The sequence below is a fragment of the Pseudonaja textilis genome, chromosome 2 (genome assembly GCF_049901715.1).
Source record: "Pseudonaja textilis isolate UNSWEBS1 chromosome 2, rPseTex1.2, whole genome shotgun sequence".
NCBI lineage: Eukaryota > Metazoa > Chordata > Lepidosauria > Squamata > Elapidae > Pseudonaja > Pseudonaja textilis.
Genome location: NC_141991.1, coordinates 18,856,216 through 18,870,541, shown reverse-complemented (window position 1 = coordinate 18,870,541; position 14,326 = coordinate 18,856,216). Strand labels below are relative to the sequence as shown.

Genomic DNA, 14,326 nt, shown 5'->3' with positions numbered 1-14,326 from the left:
GGTTTGCCAAATTGCTTTAGTGAATTTTTCCTATTGTGATACAAACTTACGATGACTTTATGTAAACTCCCCTGTTCGTCTGCTTTGGGAAAAATTCCCAGCTAGGCCAGCCTCCCTCATTTCCTTGACTGGCCAGAATGTGGGAATTGTATTCTGCTGTCCACCAGTCCTTCTGAAATGATCTTCCTTGAGCCTAAAGCCACCATCTTCCCAAACAGATAGACCACCCTGTGGAAATTAAGCAAAGAAGGTGGTGACATGAAAGGCAGCTCAGTCTAGTGGTTAAAGCGCCAGGCTAGAAACCGGGAGACTGTGAGTTCTACCTTAGCCATGAAAACTGGGTGACCTTGAGCTAGTCATCCCAGAAGCTTCTTCAGTTCTGACTGATCTTGCAGCCCGTTTGCCTTACAAGATTCAGCAGTATATCTGCATTTGAAAGACAAAGACCACTCTTTTGAAGATAGCAAAGTCCATAATCTGGACAGAGAGGACCACTGGTTTGAAAGAGGTGACAAAGAGGCTATATCAAAATTGAAGACCCCTCCTTCAACAGGATTGTCTTTTGTGCAGTGGGTAGAAGAAGTTATATGTCTATTGATGGCCAATTTGATACAGTGCCAGGCGTCCAGGAATTCTCTAGTATTTTGGACTTTGCTTGGTCTAGGATGGTCACAGTTTCTCAATTGAAACTATGGTTAGGTCCATAAGTTGTGAAATTAAAGTGTTTTCATCATGTCCTCTGACTGGCACTCAGAGAGCACCAAGGACTCCTCATTTCAGTTCTGAGCTCCTTTAAAGTAGAATAATTTGACCCAGCTCACTTGTACCTCAAGTGGGAATGCTGGGTTGATTTGCTCGATCCATCGGTTTCTTTTTCTGGCTGACCATGGTAGCCTCAGGAGTTTTCTCCAACATTAAAAGTTTCTAAGGTGTCAATACTTCCTATCCTGCTTCTTTAAATTCCAACTTTTGCTTCCATAGAGTGTCACAGGCAATACCATAATCTAATACTAATCACCCGAACACACAGAGATTGCTTACGTAAAGGGTTTACAAGGATCAATGTACTGCCACTGACCCGTCGATGGCAAGCACTGCTATCATGGGAGGAGATCCAACTGAGCTAATATTGGCTGTACACATGCCAGAGTTGCATTTGTAAGGTGCCACCTTCTCTCACCAGTATGCCAACATTTCTTTGCTGAAAGCATGTTACAAACTGGAGCCTCAGACATCCTTGGACTGAGGGAGGCCTGAGGATGGCAAGGCTATGAGGCCTAAAAGGGGAGCCCCACTCTATGGACTATCTTCCCACCTGAATTGAGATCTGCTCCCACCTATTGACCTTCTGGAAAAGCATCAAACCCTAAAAACTCTTGTCTGGCCTATCTCATAAAACATAGCCCAGAACAGTTGTGTGAACAGATCTTGGCTCCTTCTTTGGCCAGGTAACTACGCTGATCGATAAAGAAAAGACTTGGAATTATGTACCTCAATTTCAGTAAAGTTTTTAATCAGGCTGCATAGGGTGATTTCATGAACCAGCTGTTGAAATGTGATTTGAATGGCAGTGCAGTAAGGTGAGTCCACAACTGGATGGAAAACCATGTGCAGAGCATCAGCATTAATAGTTCTGTATCAGGTTGGAGAGGATGAACTCTGTTTACATAGGACTTAGAGTTTTAAAAACAAATTAATTAGCATAGAACATAGAATCAGCACCGGAAAGGACCTTAGAGGTCTTCTGGTCCAGTGATTGCCAGGGACCACTGGTGGTCTGCAAGAAAATTTTGGTGGTCCACAGAGAAATGTCACCCCCAAAGCACTCCCCCCCCAAAGCAATTAATCCAGACTGCGCAGGAACACAAGGCTGCACCGCCCACATGGCCCTCCGAAACAGAAGGCTTGCGTCACTTGAATTGTGAACAACATGAGGTAGTGAGAGGAGGGAGGAAAGAGCACAGGGGGAAAACTTGCCCCACGCGCCTTGCCTGGCCACCAGGCTGCTGCTTTCTGCTGCTGCTTTTGGCTGCATGCAAGGAAAGCAGCTGCACTCTAAGACCAGGATGCCTGGTCCCAAAGATTCATTTCTGGCGGAGTTTGGGGGAGAGAAAGAAGACTTCTGCTGCTTTCCTTGCATGAAGCCAAAAGTCTCTCTCTTTCTCTCTCCCACTGAGAATGGAGCTGGAGACGGTATCCTGCAATCCCAAATAAAGAACGATCAATCGGTAGGAAAACAGGGTGGAGAATTTTCCTGCAGACTTTTTTGGGGATTTTCCCAGGGTCTCTGGATCGCTGGATTTAAAATTATGAGTTTGGTGGTCTCTGAGGTCCAAAAGGTTGGCAACCCTTGTTCTAGTCCAAGCTCTCAAGGCAGGAGACCTTATACCAAGGACTCTGATCTATTTTTGAAGACCTTCACTGATGGAGCACACAAAACTCCAGGAGGCAAGCTATTCCCTTGAGTAATCATTCTCACTATCAGAACATTTATCCTTCTAGCTTGGATCTTTCTTTAAAAAGCTTCCCCCCATTACTTCTTCACTGATGCCTTAGAAAATGAGTCAATCCTCTTTTTCTTTGTGACAGCCTCTAAAGTATTGGAAGGCAGCTATGATGTCCCCACTAATCCTTCTCTTTAATAAGCTAGTTACTAGACATACCTACTAGCTCCCGCAACTGTTTGTGATACCTGCTGAGTGCAGTTGGTTGGCCAATTGTGAACCTACAGGGTGGTGATGCTATCCTATATTTTTCGAATCCCCCAGTGAAGGGCCACCTCAGCTATCTGTTATTTGCTTTACTTGCTTTAAAATCTGGGCAGATGTTGTAATGGCTCTTTTCAAGGCCGTAGATTGCATATCAGAGATAGTGACTGTCCTTTGCTCTAGTCTACAGTTCTCTCACCCCATTTGAAGGAAGTTCTCTGTTTTTTCCGTGTCTTTGATCTTGGAGCCTTTTGCCAATATTTGCAGCTTCCTCCCCCTTCATGGACAGAATCCAGTTGGTAAATGTACCTTCCTGCAATATATAAAGTTGCTCTTTTCGTGATCATTTTTTTGTGAGCAGGGTAACATACAGCCTGGTCATCTCTGAAGCTGCTTTCTTCTTTCAAATAACAGATAGTCCAGTTAAATCTGACAAGTGAGTAAATCTGCAGAATTTTTTTTAAAAAACAGTTTTTTTTTCAGAGAATTAAAAGGTGATTTTTTAGGAAAGGGAATAGCATTTTTTGTTTTTGTTTTTTCTGGCTGGTTAATTCTATTTAGGTTAGTTAATTCTATTCCAGGCTAAACATAGGTAAAGAAACAACAATTTATTCAACCATAATAGGAAACGCCTGCTAGAATTTGAGACACAGAGAACAAGAGTGGAAAAGAAAAGCAGTGAGGAGAAAGCCCATACTGCGCTGCCATTTCTTTTAGATTCAGATATGTGCTTGCAAATTTCTACCATCTTTATCTAGCAATAAGACCTCTTAAAAATCAGTGGGAAATTCTTCTAGGTAGATGCAGATAGAATTGCATTTCCTAAAGCAATGGTGCAATTGTTCTGGATACATCATGGGAGGTATTATTTCTACTTTGATTTGCTTTAATATTGCTGACTGTACGGCTGACAGTTTTGGAATCTGTCTTGCTCCTGGAGGACAAATAAGAAATGCTTATGTTAGGCAGCCTAGAGTGCTTGCTGAGGAAAGCATGTGTGGATGGGAAAATATTAACATTAGGGCAGAGTTCCCCAACCTTTTTGGCTGTGGACCGCCAGGGGGGCGGTTAGAGGGGAACACACACATGCTGCTTGCGTAAATGGGGATGGATGCATGCTCACCTGCCACCTGCTCACCTGCCACTTCCACGGCCCGGTTGCAAAAGGTTCAAGCCTGGTAATGGGCCAGGTCGCAGGGGTTGGGCACCCCTGGGTTAAAGGGAATGTAGCTGTTCTAAAAAAATATTTTTGAGACTAGCTTTTGGGTAAAAGAAAATAGGAAATCCCACGGTGATAGAAAACCTGAGTTACTGGGTTCAGAGGCAGAAGCTGAAAGTCTGCTGTCTTACCTTTTCAGTCGTACCTGACTTTTTATAACATTGTTTCTCAACCTTAGCGACTTTAAGATGTGTGGACTTCAACTCCCAAAATTCTGGGACTTGAAGTCCACACATCTAAGTTTGCTAAAATTGAGAAACACTGATTTATAGCCTTTTATACATTTTATAGATCTCTCCAATTTTTTTCTTGATGTTTTACAATTTTGGTTAATGTTTCTAGGTTAAAAACAGCATCATTATTTTTGGTATTCTTTGCTGGTCTCTTATAAGTGCCTCCAACTATTCTTAGCATAACTGATTTTTCTAAGGAATTTTATTGCACAACATACCCAAAAGAGGGCACACTTACTTTTGTGATCCTAGGTTTTCAGTGACTCTTCTGGCTTGACATGGGCGGTGGATTTAAAACAAGATCAGAGCAGTAAAATGTTAATTTCGGGTCATTTTACATTGTTATTTATTTCAGTTATATCTTAAACCATAGTTTACAAGATAGGGATTTGTACACCAAGTTCTAGAATAGGATTCTGGAATAAGTTAGAAAGTTAGAACGCAAATAATATATAACAACACTGTATTGGAGAAGATCTACTAGCAATTCTGTGTAAAACTCTCCATTCGCTGAACAAATGGATCTTTAATCAAGAGTTCTAGAAGGTTGGAGATGCATCATGGAGAAGCGCAAAGTTGACTAAGTCATTACCTGCTCACCATTGGCATCCTCAGGAAAAAAAGGAGCACCACCATCACAATAATCATGAATCGGCATAAGGTGGGCTTATTCAGTATTGGAATAATCTTATATTGGTTGTCATTTTTTTCCAGGTCCACTGACTCGTCCTTCTGTTGCAATGCCTTGTCTGCTTTGCCCGTCTCTCTTGTGCTGCCTCCTCCTCGTCCTCCTCCCCTTTCCACTGGCCTCCAGTTCTGCTTCTAATGGAGACACAGTGGTCATAACCAGCAGTGGCCCTATTAAGGGCAAGCAGGTCCTGTCTGGCCTTGGATCTGTGACAGCCTATCTAGGCATTCCTTATGCTGAGCCTCCCCTGGGGAAGTTGCGTTTCCAGAAACCTCTTCCACATCAACCATGGAAGCAACCATTGGAAGCCACTAGCTTTGGCAATGCCTGTCCTCAATTTATTTTCCGGGATGTCCCTGAAGCTGAGATATGGTCTCCTAAAACACCACTGTCAGAAGACTGCCTTTCACTCAACATCTGGGTGCCACACCCACAACCTTCTGCCCCAGTGCCTGTTTTGGTCTGGATACATGGAGGAGGATATTTAATGGGCACGTCTTCTCTGGAGTTGTTCAATGGGGCATCCTTAGCTGCCACTGAGAATGTCATTGTGGTCACCATCAATTATCGCTTGGGAGCCTTAGGCTTCCTTTACTTTCCACCAGCTGCCCCAGGGAACCTAGGCTTATTGGACCAACAGCTGGCCCTGAAGTGGGTAAAAGAGAACGCAGCTGCCTTTGGGGGAGATCCTTCTTGGGTGACCATTTTTGGCCACAGTGCTGGAGGAGCTTCTGTGAATTTCCATCTCCTTGCGCCAAAAAGCCAGGACCTTTTTGCCCAAGCGGTGATACAGAGTGGAACAGCCAATGCCTTCTGGGCTTGGAGGTCTCCTGAGGAAGCCAAACAGATATCTCTGGAATTCCTTCATTTGCTAGGTTGCTCTGAGGACAATAAGATCAGCCTAGGGCACTGTCTGCAAACAAAAAATGTTTCTGAATTTATTCAGCATGAAATAGCTCTGTTCTTGAAAGGTGGCTTCCTTCTGAATTTTCCCTTCAGGCCAACCACAGATGGGGACTTTTTACTTGGGGAACCAGAAAAGCTCATGGAGGAGGGGCAAATTCAGGTCAAACCTGTCCTCATAGGTGAAACCTCTGATGAAGCAGCCACATTTGTCCACTATGTTTTCTCTAACGTCACCCACAATCTCATCAATCAGGAGCAGCTTCTGAAAGGGATACAGCTGTTGGTGCCAAATGCAACTGAAGATGTGGTTCAGAGTATAGCACTGAGGTACAGTGAAGGAAATCACAGTCCAGCAAAATACCGCTCCGCTCTGTCCTACTTCTATACAGATCGGATATTTACATGTCCATTCATTGAAGCTGCAGGAAATATCAGGAAAACGGGGAGTCCTGTATATGCGTATTTATTCGCACATCGCCCTTCATGGTCAGTTTGGCCTGAATGGATTGGGGCATCCCATGGTGCTGAGGTTCCTTTTGTTTTCGGGACCCTTGAATCAGTGATGCCTGTCAATCAAACAGAGGCTGAAGCCAGACTGAGCCATAAGGTGATGCACTACTGGGCAGAGTTTGCCAGAACTGGGTAAGTGGTTCACTATATTTCTATCAATTTGTATTTTAAATCCAAAGAAAGCCTCCCCCCGCATTCAACAAATGCATTTTACACCTAAAGTAATGCAGCCATAAAGTAATGCACTCTACTCCTTTGCCTATGTTTACAGGTTGTGTTAATACATGTAGTTCAGAGGTGGTATTCAGCAGGTTCTGACCCGTTCTGGAGAACCAGTAGCAGAAATTTTGAGTATTTCAGAGAATCGGGGCAAATGCCACCTCTGACTGGAGATTTTACAGTATCCTTCCCCTGCCACGCCCACCAAGCCACACCCACAGAACCAGTAGTAAAAAAAATTGAATCCTACCACTGATGTAGTTCATGATTTACGACCACAGTTGGGACTAGAATTTCTGTTGCTAAGCACGACGGTTGTTAAGCGAATGATGCCCAATTTTAAAATCTTTCTTACTGCAGTTATTAAGCATCACTGCAATTTTTAAATACAATATATGATTATGGGAATCCAGCTTCCTCCCTAACTTTGGCTTGTTAAAAATCAGCTGGAAAGATTGCAAATGGTGATCATGTGATCCCGGGACCTTGCAGCCATTGTAAATACATGCCAGTTGCCAACCAGCCAAATTTTGATCACGTGACCGTGAGGATGCTAGAATAGTTGTAAGTGCAAGGACCAGTTGTGAGTCACTTTTTTTCAGTGCCATTGTAACCTTGAATTGATGTTAAATGAATAGTTGTAAGTCAAGGACTACGTGTACTAGAAACAGCCCTGGAATTTTTAAGGATTCTTAATAATATCACTGACAGATCATTGTTCTTTTGTGAGTTCAGTGGTATCACAAATATGCCAGGGTACATTATTTCTCCAAGTGGAATAAAGAAGGCAAAAGGAAGAAAGGAAACAGGGTGTTGTTACTGTACCATTAAGAGAACAAGCAAAGGCTTGCAAGGGAATGAGTAGTAAAGGGGAAACTCACAAGATGGAGGGTGCCAGGGTGTGTGGAATGGGGGAACGGATTGGGACTGGCAGATCTAGGAGTCTATGGGGAGCTGACCTGGGATTGGATCAGCAAGGAGGAGACATAAGAGATTTCACCAAGCCAAACTCCACCCCTCCTTCAAAGTCCCCTTTGGCAGTTTCTCCCAAAGTTTGGTTGTAGTTTCTCAAGTCAAAGCCAGTCTCTTTGGAAAAGAGCTCCATCAGAATAACAGAATTGGAAGGGACTTTGGAGGTCTTCTAGTCTAATCCCCTGCTCAAGCAGGAGACCCTATTTCATTCTGGACAAGTGGTTGCCCAATCTCTTCTTAAAAACCTCCAGCAAAGATACGCATAACTTCTGAAGGCAAGCTGTTCCGTTGATCAATTGTTCTCACTGTCAGGAAATTTATCCTTATTTCTAGGTTGGCTCTCTCCTTGATTAGTTTCCATCCATGTCCTTTTCTTCCTCCTTAGGAATCCCACGGGGTTAGCAGCCACCAAGGATGAGTGGCTACTCTATAATGCCACAGAGCAGAATTTCTTCCTTCTTAATACTGAGCCATTCCAGGAAAGAGTGAAAGAGCACTGCGGTTTTTTAAAGAGCCTTTTTTCAAAGGCTGAAGAGACACGTAAGTTCAGCTATTAGTTCTGCCTTTGGAAGGGAGTAAAAAGCTGTTTTTAAAAATAATTTATATATCAAATATAGAGATCGCCCGTCTTATTCATAGAGCAATTTCTAAAAATTGCTTTTATTTCAGTCTTTGCTGAAACATATGCGTTTGATTTTGCACTGGGCAATTTTGTAATGCTAGTGATACATTTTGTAGAGCAAGCATATTTCATGACGTCCCAAGAGTTGTGTCTGTAGTAAGTCTTAGTTGTTCACATAAAGATAACAACAACAACAACAATAATGAATCCCAAAACACCTGGATCACCCCTTGACCACCATCAGCATTGACAAAATCCCTCTCAGTCAATTGCAAAAGGCAGCTTTACTCGGAATAGCTTACATCCTGCAATGATACCTCTAACACCCTCAAAACGTATCTGTCCATCCAGCTTTTTGTGAAAGAATGGGTAGGTGGACAAAAAAAGTCAAATCCACTCTAAACATCTGGCTGACTGTGATGAACAATAATGTTTTGATATATATTTCATAAATATATATTATGCCATGAACTATGGAATCCTCAGAATCCTACTTCTAGACTCAGATTCTTCAGTGATAAGATGTACACCTTATTTTGATATTTCATTTTTCTTTGTTTTGCAGACAAGTCCGAAGGTGATTCTGTTTCATCAGACTAGGAAGAAGACAGGAGGTAAGAATCCAGTGCTTGGTTGTAGTAATGGCTGTCAATTGGGATCAAGTTGGATGATTCCAGAAGGGGGCTAGACTTCTTTCGAAATAGCAATTTCACATCGGCATTCCAAACCATTTTTAAGTAGCACTTTTGTGGCTCAGCTTTGCTGTGTGGAGTGGAAGGTCTCCAAGCAGATGCCAATGGCCTTTGTGGAAGAGGAACCTGGAGGAACCTCTAGATCTCAGCATAAACAAATACAGATCTTGGGCATAAGGTAGGAAGAAATGAGCCACGAAGAGTAACTTACACAGAAGATTGTGCATTGTTGAGAAAGAGGAAGTATGACAATGAAACTCAGCCTTTGGGGGAAATCAGTTTTCAGGTGAATGGGACTATTTAACAGACAAATGGAGAGATTGGGAATGTCTCCTTGTAGCCAGTGATAAATGTTATCAAAACATTCCCATAGGTACCCCTGAACCTCAAGATGCAAATGTTTCTTCTAACAAAGGCCATTGTCCTCTCTAGTTAATACAAGAGCAGGAAGATTGAGATCAGTTATGTTATTAATTACCAATGTGTACGCATGCATATAAATCCCCCTCCATTTTGAAATGTATAAATATGAGTGAATCTGTCAAGTCTGTCACCATGATGGCTTCAGTCTACTTCGCTTTGTTGGCATCCTGCCATAAAATGCAGGGAGGGGGAGAATGGGGACGTAGGGAAGGGGGATGACAGGATGACAGAAACCAGAGGTGTCAATCTGGAATAGACAGGCTGATCCAACAACATGAGCATGAGAATGAAATGCAAAACTCCACCAAAGTGGTGCCAAATTTTAAAGCTGTTACCAAAACTCCTAATATTATTGGGCTCTTAAAATTGGTCAAGATGAGAGGACCTGGGAGAAGAGGGAAAGGAAGGCTTTGAGTGGGAATACTCAGATTTAGCTTTTCTTGTGCTGTAACCACTTGACTTTAGCAAAAGTATACCTTTTGCTACAAATGGATTTGAGGGTCTTTCCTAAACATCCAAGCTGGGAGAAGCTTGACAGCATCCTTTTCTCCAGGGGTGGGATTCTACAAGTTCACACCTATTCACTAGAACCAGTTGTTAACATTCTAAGCAGCTTGGAGAACCGGTTGTTAGAAGAAATTACTGGACTAATCCTGTAAGGAAGTCAGGAAGAAAACATTCTGGTGTTGCTTACAGAAACAGCCTCTCTGTTAACCCTTATTACGTTCTTGGCAGGACCAGACCTCCTGTCTCAGGAACGTTTCTGGAGTTTTTCCCCCCTCCTTTGCTGGTACTTTGCTTGTGTGGAGTGACCAATCAAAGTTACAATGGCACTGAAAAAAGTGACATGACCATTTTTCACACTTACAACTGTTGCAGCATCCCCACAGTCATGAGAGGCCAGGCGAGGAGATGCGTGCCTCGATGTGAGTGATATTGAGTTGGCCACACCCAGCCAATAACATGACCACCAAGCCATGTCCACCCAGTCACATGGCCACCAAGCCACACCCACCACCTAAGCCATGCCCTCAGAACCGGTTGTTAAAAAATTTGAATCCCACCCCTGTTTTTCTCCCACTATTTTCTGAAGGGAATTTCTCCAATGCACACTGATAACAGTAAACACTGCAGCGAGCCTTAATTACGTACTCTGGGTCCTGCATTTGGATTCCATAAACTCCACCATGTTTAATATAAGGAGAACACAGAGCACCTTAGGTGGACTTTTAAGGTTAAGATTAAGGCACCAGACTAGACATCAGGAGACTGTGAGTTCTAATCCTGTCTTAGCCATGAAAGCCAGAAAGGTAGGATTAGAACTCACAGTCTGATAACGTTTAGCCTGGTGCCTTAATCTCAAAAATCAATCTAAGATGCTCTGTATTCCCCTTATACTAAATAGGCTGATTTTAGACTAGTCACTCTCTCTCAGCCCAACTCATCTCACAGGGTTGTTGTTTTCGGGAAAATAAGAGGAGGAAGGAATGTAGAGTATGTTCTCCATCTTGGGTTATTTGTAAAAATAATAACATCAAGACACATATAATAAACAAAAATAAATAAAATTCTCTTATTCTACCTTACTACAGAGAAGACCATCCCGGAATCTCTGCTTTGCCTGTGTCTTGAACTGGCCTAGTGTGAAGGGCTGCCTGCTACATAGGTTGGACCTCTTTGAAAATGGTGCCCACATCTTAAAGGCACCATTTGAAAATCTACCTACAGTTTTGTTGGCTTCAGAATAGCGCTTATGTGTTTATTTCTCTCAGGAACCAAGACTTTTCCTTAAAGCTTGAGAAAATGATGACAAGTTGCATCAGAGAACTTTCCAGAATCATCTATTCTCCTTTCAGGGACTGACTGGTGGAAACTTGGGAGAAAAATAAGCAGACAACTTAAACCCACATAACTTTTGCTGTAAAAATAATAAACTGCTAGGAGTAATTTGTTCCATCTTGATTTGAGACAAGCTTCTAATTAATCCCACTGCCTCAAAAAGAACTTCTTAATACTGTCTGAATTCTTTGGATAGAAAATCCCTTTATTTTCACAAAGTCAGACTTGACACAAGATGGAAAAACAAATAAAGGAAACAGGAATTCTGCCAAATTTTACTATAACCTAATGACTCATATCCTTTTCATAGGGCTGAGCTCCTTAAATCTAATAAATCAGCAGGTTTGGTATTCTGGGTATCAAAATTATTTTAATATGTCCTGATATGGAGAAACCAGTTTAGGCAGGATGCTTACATTGGGACATGATCCGTTTAATTAGAGATGTTTTCTTGTGTGCTATAAAAACAATTTCAATCTCAAATACTAGTAGTAGTTACTGGAATCCATGTGTCCTAGTTTGGAAAGATAGGTCCACCTGTTGCCCAACCAGCAGAAATTCATAGCATTAAACGTTGGACTTTTCAAAGTTTTCCCCTTAGCAACTATCTACTGAAACCATCTCCATTACTTTCCCATATCCCAAACTCCCAATGTTTCTCCACACACATCATACATACACCGCACTCAAACCTCACCACACACACCACACTCAAACCTCACCACACACACCACACTCACACCTCACCACACTATACCCACTATACTATGCACACCACACTACACCACACAAAAATCTCACCATACAACCACACACCATACCACATCATACCATACCATACTATACTATACTGGATTAATCTGTAGACTCTACTATACTGGAGTTAGGAACCACGGTGGCATAGTGGTTAGAATGCAGTACTGCAGGCTAATTCTGCTGATTGCTGGCTGCCAACAGTTCAGCAGTTCAATCCTGACTGGCTCAAGATTGATTCGCCTTCTGTCCTTCTGAGGTGGGTAAAATGAGGACCCAGAGTGTTTGGGAACAATAGGCCAGAGGTGGTATTCAGCAAGTTCTGATCACTTCTAGAGAACCAGAAATGGAAATTTTGAGTAGTTCGGAGAACCAGCAAATACCACCTCTCACTGGAAATTTTACAGAAATTTCCAGCTACGCCCACAGAACCGGTAGTAAAAAAAAATTGAATCCCACCACTGCAATAGGCTGATTCTGTAAACCACTTAGAGAGGGCTGTAAAGCACTGTGAAGCGGTATATAAGTCTAAGTGCTACTGTTATGCCTATGTTTCTTCACACTTTGGTATTAATTTCTAATGAAGTTAATCTGCTTGTTCAAAAAACCACTGCAGTTTTCACCTCCTACACTCTTGACACCTTATTTAGTTTTTATTTACAATTGTTATTTTTACTGTCACCAGTGGGTTCCCATCTTCTAGTGAAAAGTGCAGGAATTTTGAGGGAGTCACTAGGGGTCAGCACAGGCACACATACACAGAGAGAGAACATTACAGCAGATTAAGCTTTCATGCCTGGCAAGTCCATCAGGTGGCTTCTACTTCCAGCCTTTGCATTATTAAAGTCAATGGGATTGGCCAGAAGAAAAGCCCCATCACACAGTCTGTGTTTTCAACAACGTCACAATTTTGTCCTTCCAGGACTGACCTGGGAGGACTTCCTATGCCTCAACATTATTCTGCCTCTCTATGACTATCAGGTGGAAAACTCTCTAAAGACATTTCCAGCAACTGGAGAAGGTTGAAACCATCGTTCTATTATTCCCAAAGCCTGCAAATTAACAGAGTGAGGCACTCGGGCCCTTAAGACTAATGCCAGCCCACAAAGCTACATACAGTTTAATTTCTTTGAGGAAATAGCTGCACTGTTTGAAGTACTTGTGAAAAAGTGGGTGTTCATAGAATCAAAGTGGGAAAGGAGAAATGAGACAAAAGCCATTGGCAGTCGGAAAGTCTGAGTAAGAGCTCAAATTGTTATATGCCAATTCAATCAAAATTAACATGTTAAACCAGTTTTGTCTTTTCCAGTTTACAGTTGTAGAAAGTTAGCACCCACTCCTCTCCTAGAAGAATGAAATATTTTAGGAAATATTAAAAAGGCAGAATATTATATTTCCCTGGATGAAAAATGGAGAAACATGCTCTTGGAAAGCAGCCCCCACCTTTCTTAATAGCCCTCAGCAGATGTCAGCACTTAAGAGATAAATAGATAGATAGCTCTATTCATAAGCAAATTCCCTGCAGCAAGGTCTAAACAAAAATAGGATTATCCCTCAACCACAATAGGAATTGCCCAACAAGCCCCTTCATTGCCTCAGCCAAAGTTCAACCAAGCTTAGCTCAGACAAACTCCTAGAATTTGTACATGGCCCGTGGGAGTCTGACAACAGCCAATAGAATACATGTTCTTGCACAGGAACAGGAAGTTTAAGTGCAAAGCCCAAGAGAAAGTATAAATATCTCCCATTCTCAACTCCATGTTGTCAGCTGCCCAGAAGCCATGTGCTGCTTGGTTCTGCTTCATCAATAAATGGATCTTCTTTCCAATCAGCCTCCAGCCTCCATTTTGTTTCTAGTGCCTTTCTCCTGCCTTGGAACTGAACCAGGTGGATATTTCTTTCAACACAGTATTCTGTTTACTTAAATAAAGGATCATCATTATCACTATCACCATCATATTTTTGCAGCCATCACGTAAACAAAAATTTGGTTAATCTAGTTGAAAAAAACCTCTTGAAATTGCACTTTATTATATTAAATGTGTTGAAGATTTATTGTATTTCACCGATATCTCTCCTTTCACTGTGGAATTCTAATAGTTGAAATGCACCGATTTCCAAATTTCCAAAGTGGAGAACATAGATCTGGCAATTTTAAGATAGGTGGACATGTTCAGACCTGGTTTAGAAACTGCTTTCAACGGGGATTTATTCCACATCCAAGCGGTAAACTTGGGTGAGGAGCTGCAAACCCCTTGCATTCTTTCATGATTTATTAATAATCTGATGAAGAGGAAGGAATACTTAACAAAACTATAGATGCCACCAAATTAGATGGATTAGCTAAGACTTGACAGATAACAGATAATCAGAGTTGGAAGGGACTTTATAGGTCATCTAGTCCAACCCCCCGGCCAAGCAGGAGACCCTACACCATTTCTGACAAATGGCAGTCCAATCTCTTCTTGAAGGTCTCAAGTGATGGCGCTCCCACAACTTATGAGGGCAAAGCTGTTCCATTGGTTGATTGTTCTCACTATCA

At 42.1% G+C, this 14,326-nt stretch overlaps 1 protein-coding gene across 2 annotated transcripts; it reads left to right on the top strand.

Annotated features, from left to right (window-relative positions):
* The first annotated feature begins 3,061 nt into the window (after nucleotides 1-3,061).
* Nucleotides 3,062-11,315, top strand: LOC113449649 (cholinesterase-like). 2 transcript variants are annotated; one of them, XM_026720756.2, is made up of 5 exons: nucleotides 3,062-3,144; nucleotides 4,875-6,396; nucleotides 7,841-7,995; nucleotides 8,643-8,691; nucleotides 10,965-11,315. In XM_026720756.2, the coding sequence occupies exons 2-4, from the start codon at nucleotides 4,901-4,903 to the stop codon at nucleotides 8,675-8,677; spliced, it is 1,686 nt and encodes a 561-aa protein (XP_026576541.1). In that variant the 5' UTR covers nucleotides 3,062-3,144; nucleotides 4,875-4,900; the 3' UTR covers nucleotides 8,678-8,691; nucleotides 10,965-11,315. The 2 variants fall into 2 exon arrangements, with proteins under 2 accessions (XP_026576541.1, XP_026576542.1); XM_026720757.2 differs by having other exon boundaries at nucleotides 10,785-11,315.
* Nucleotides 11,316-14,326: the final 3,011 nt, after the last annotated feature.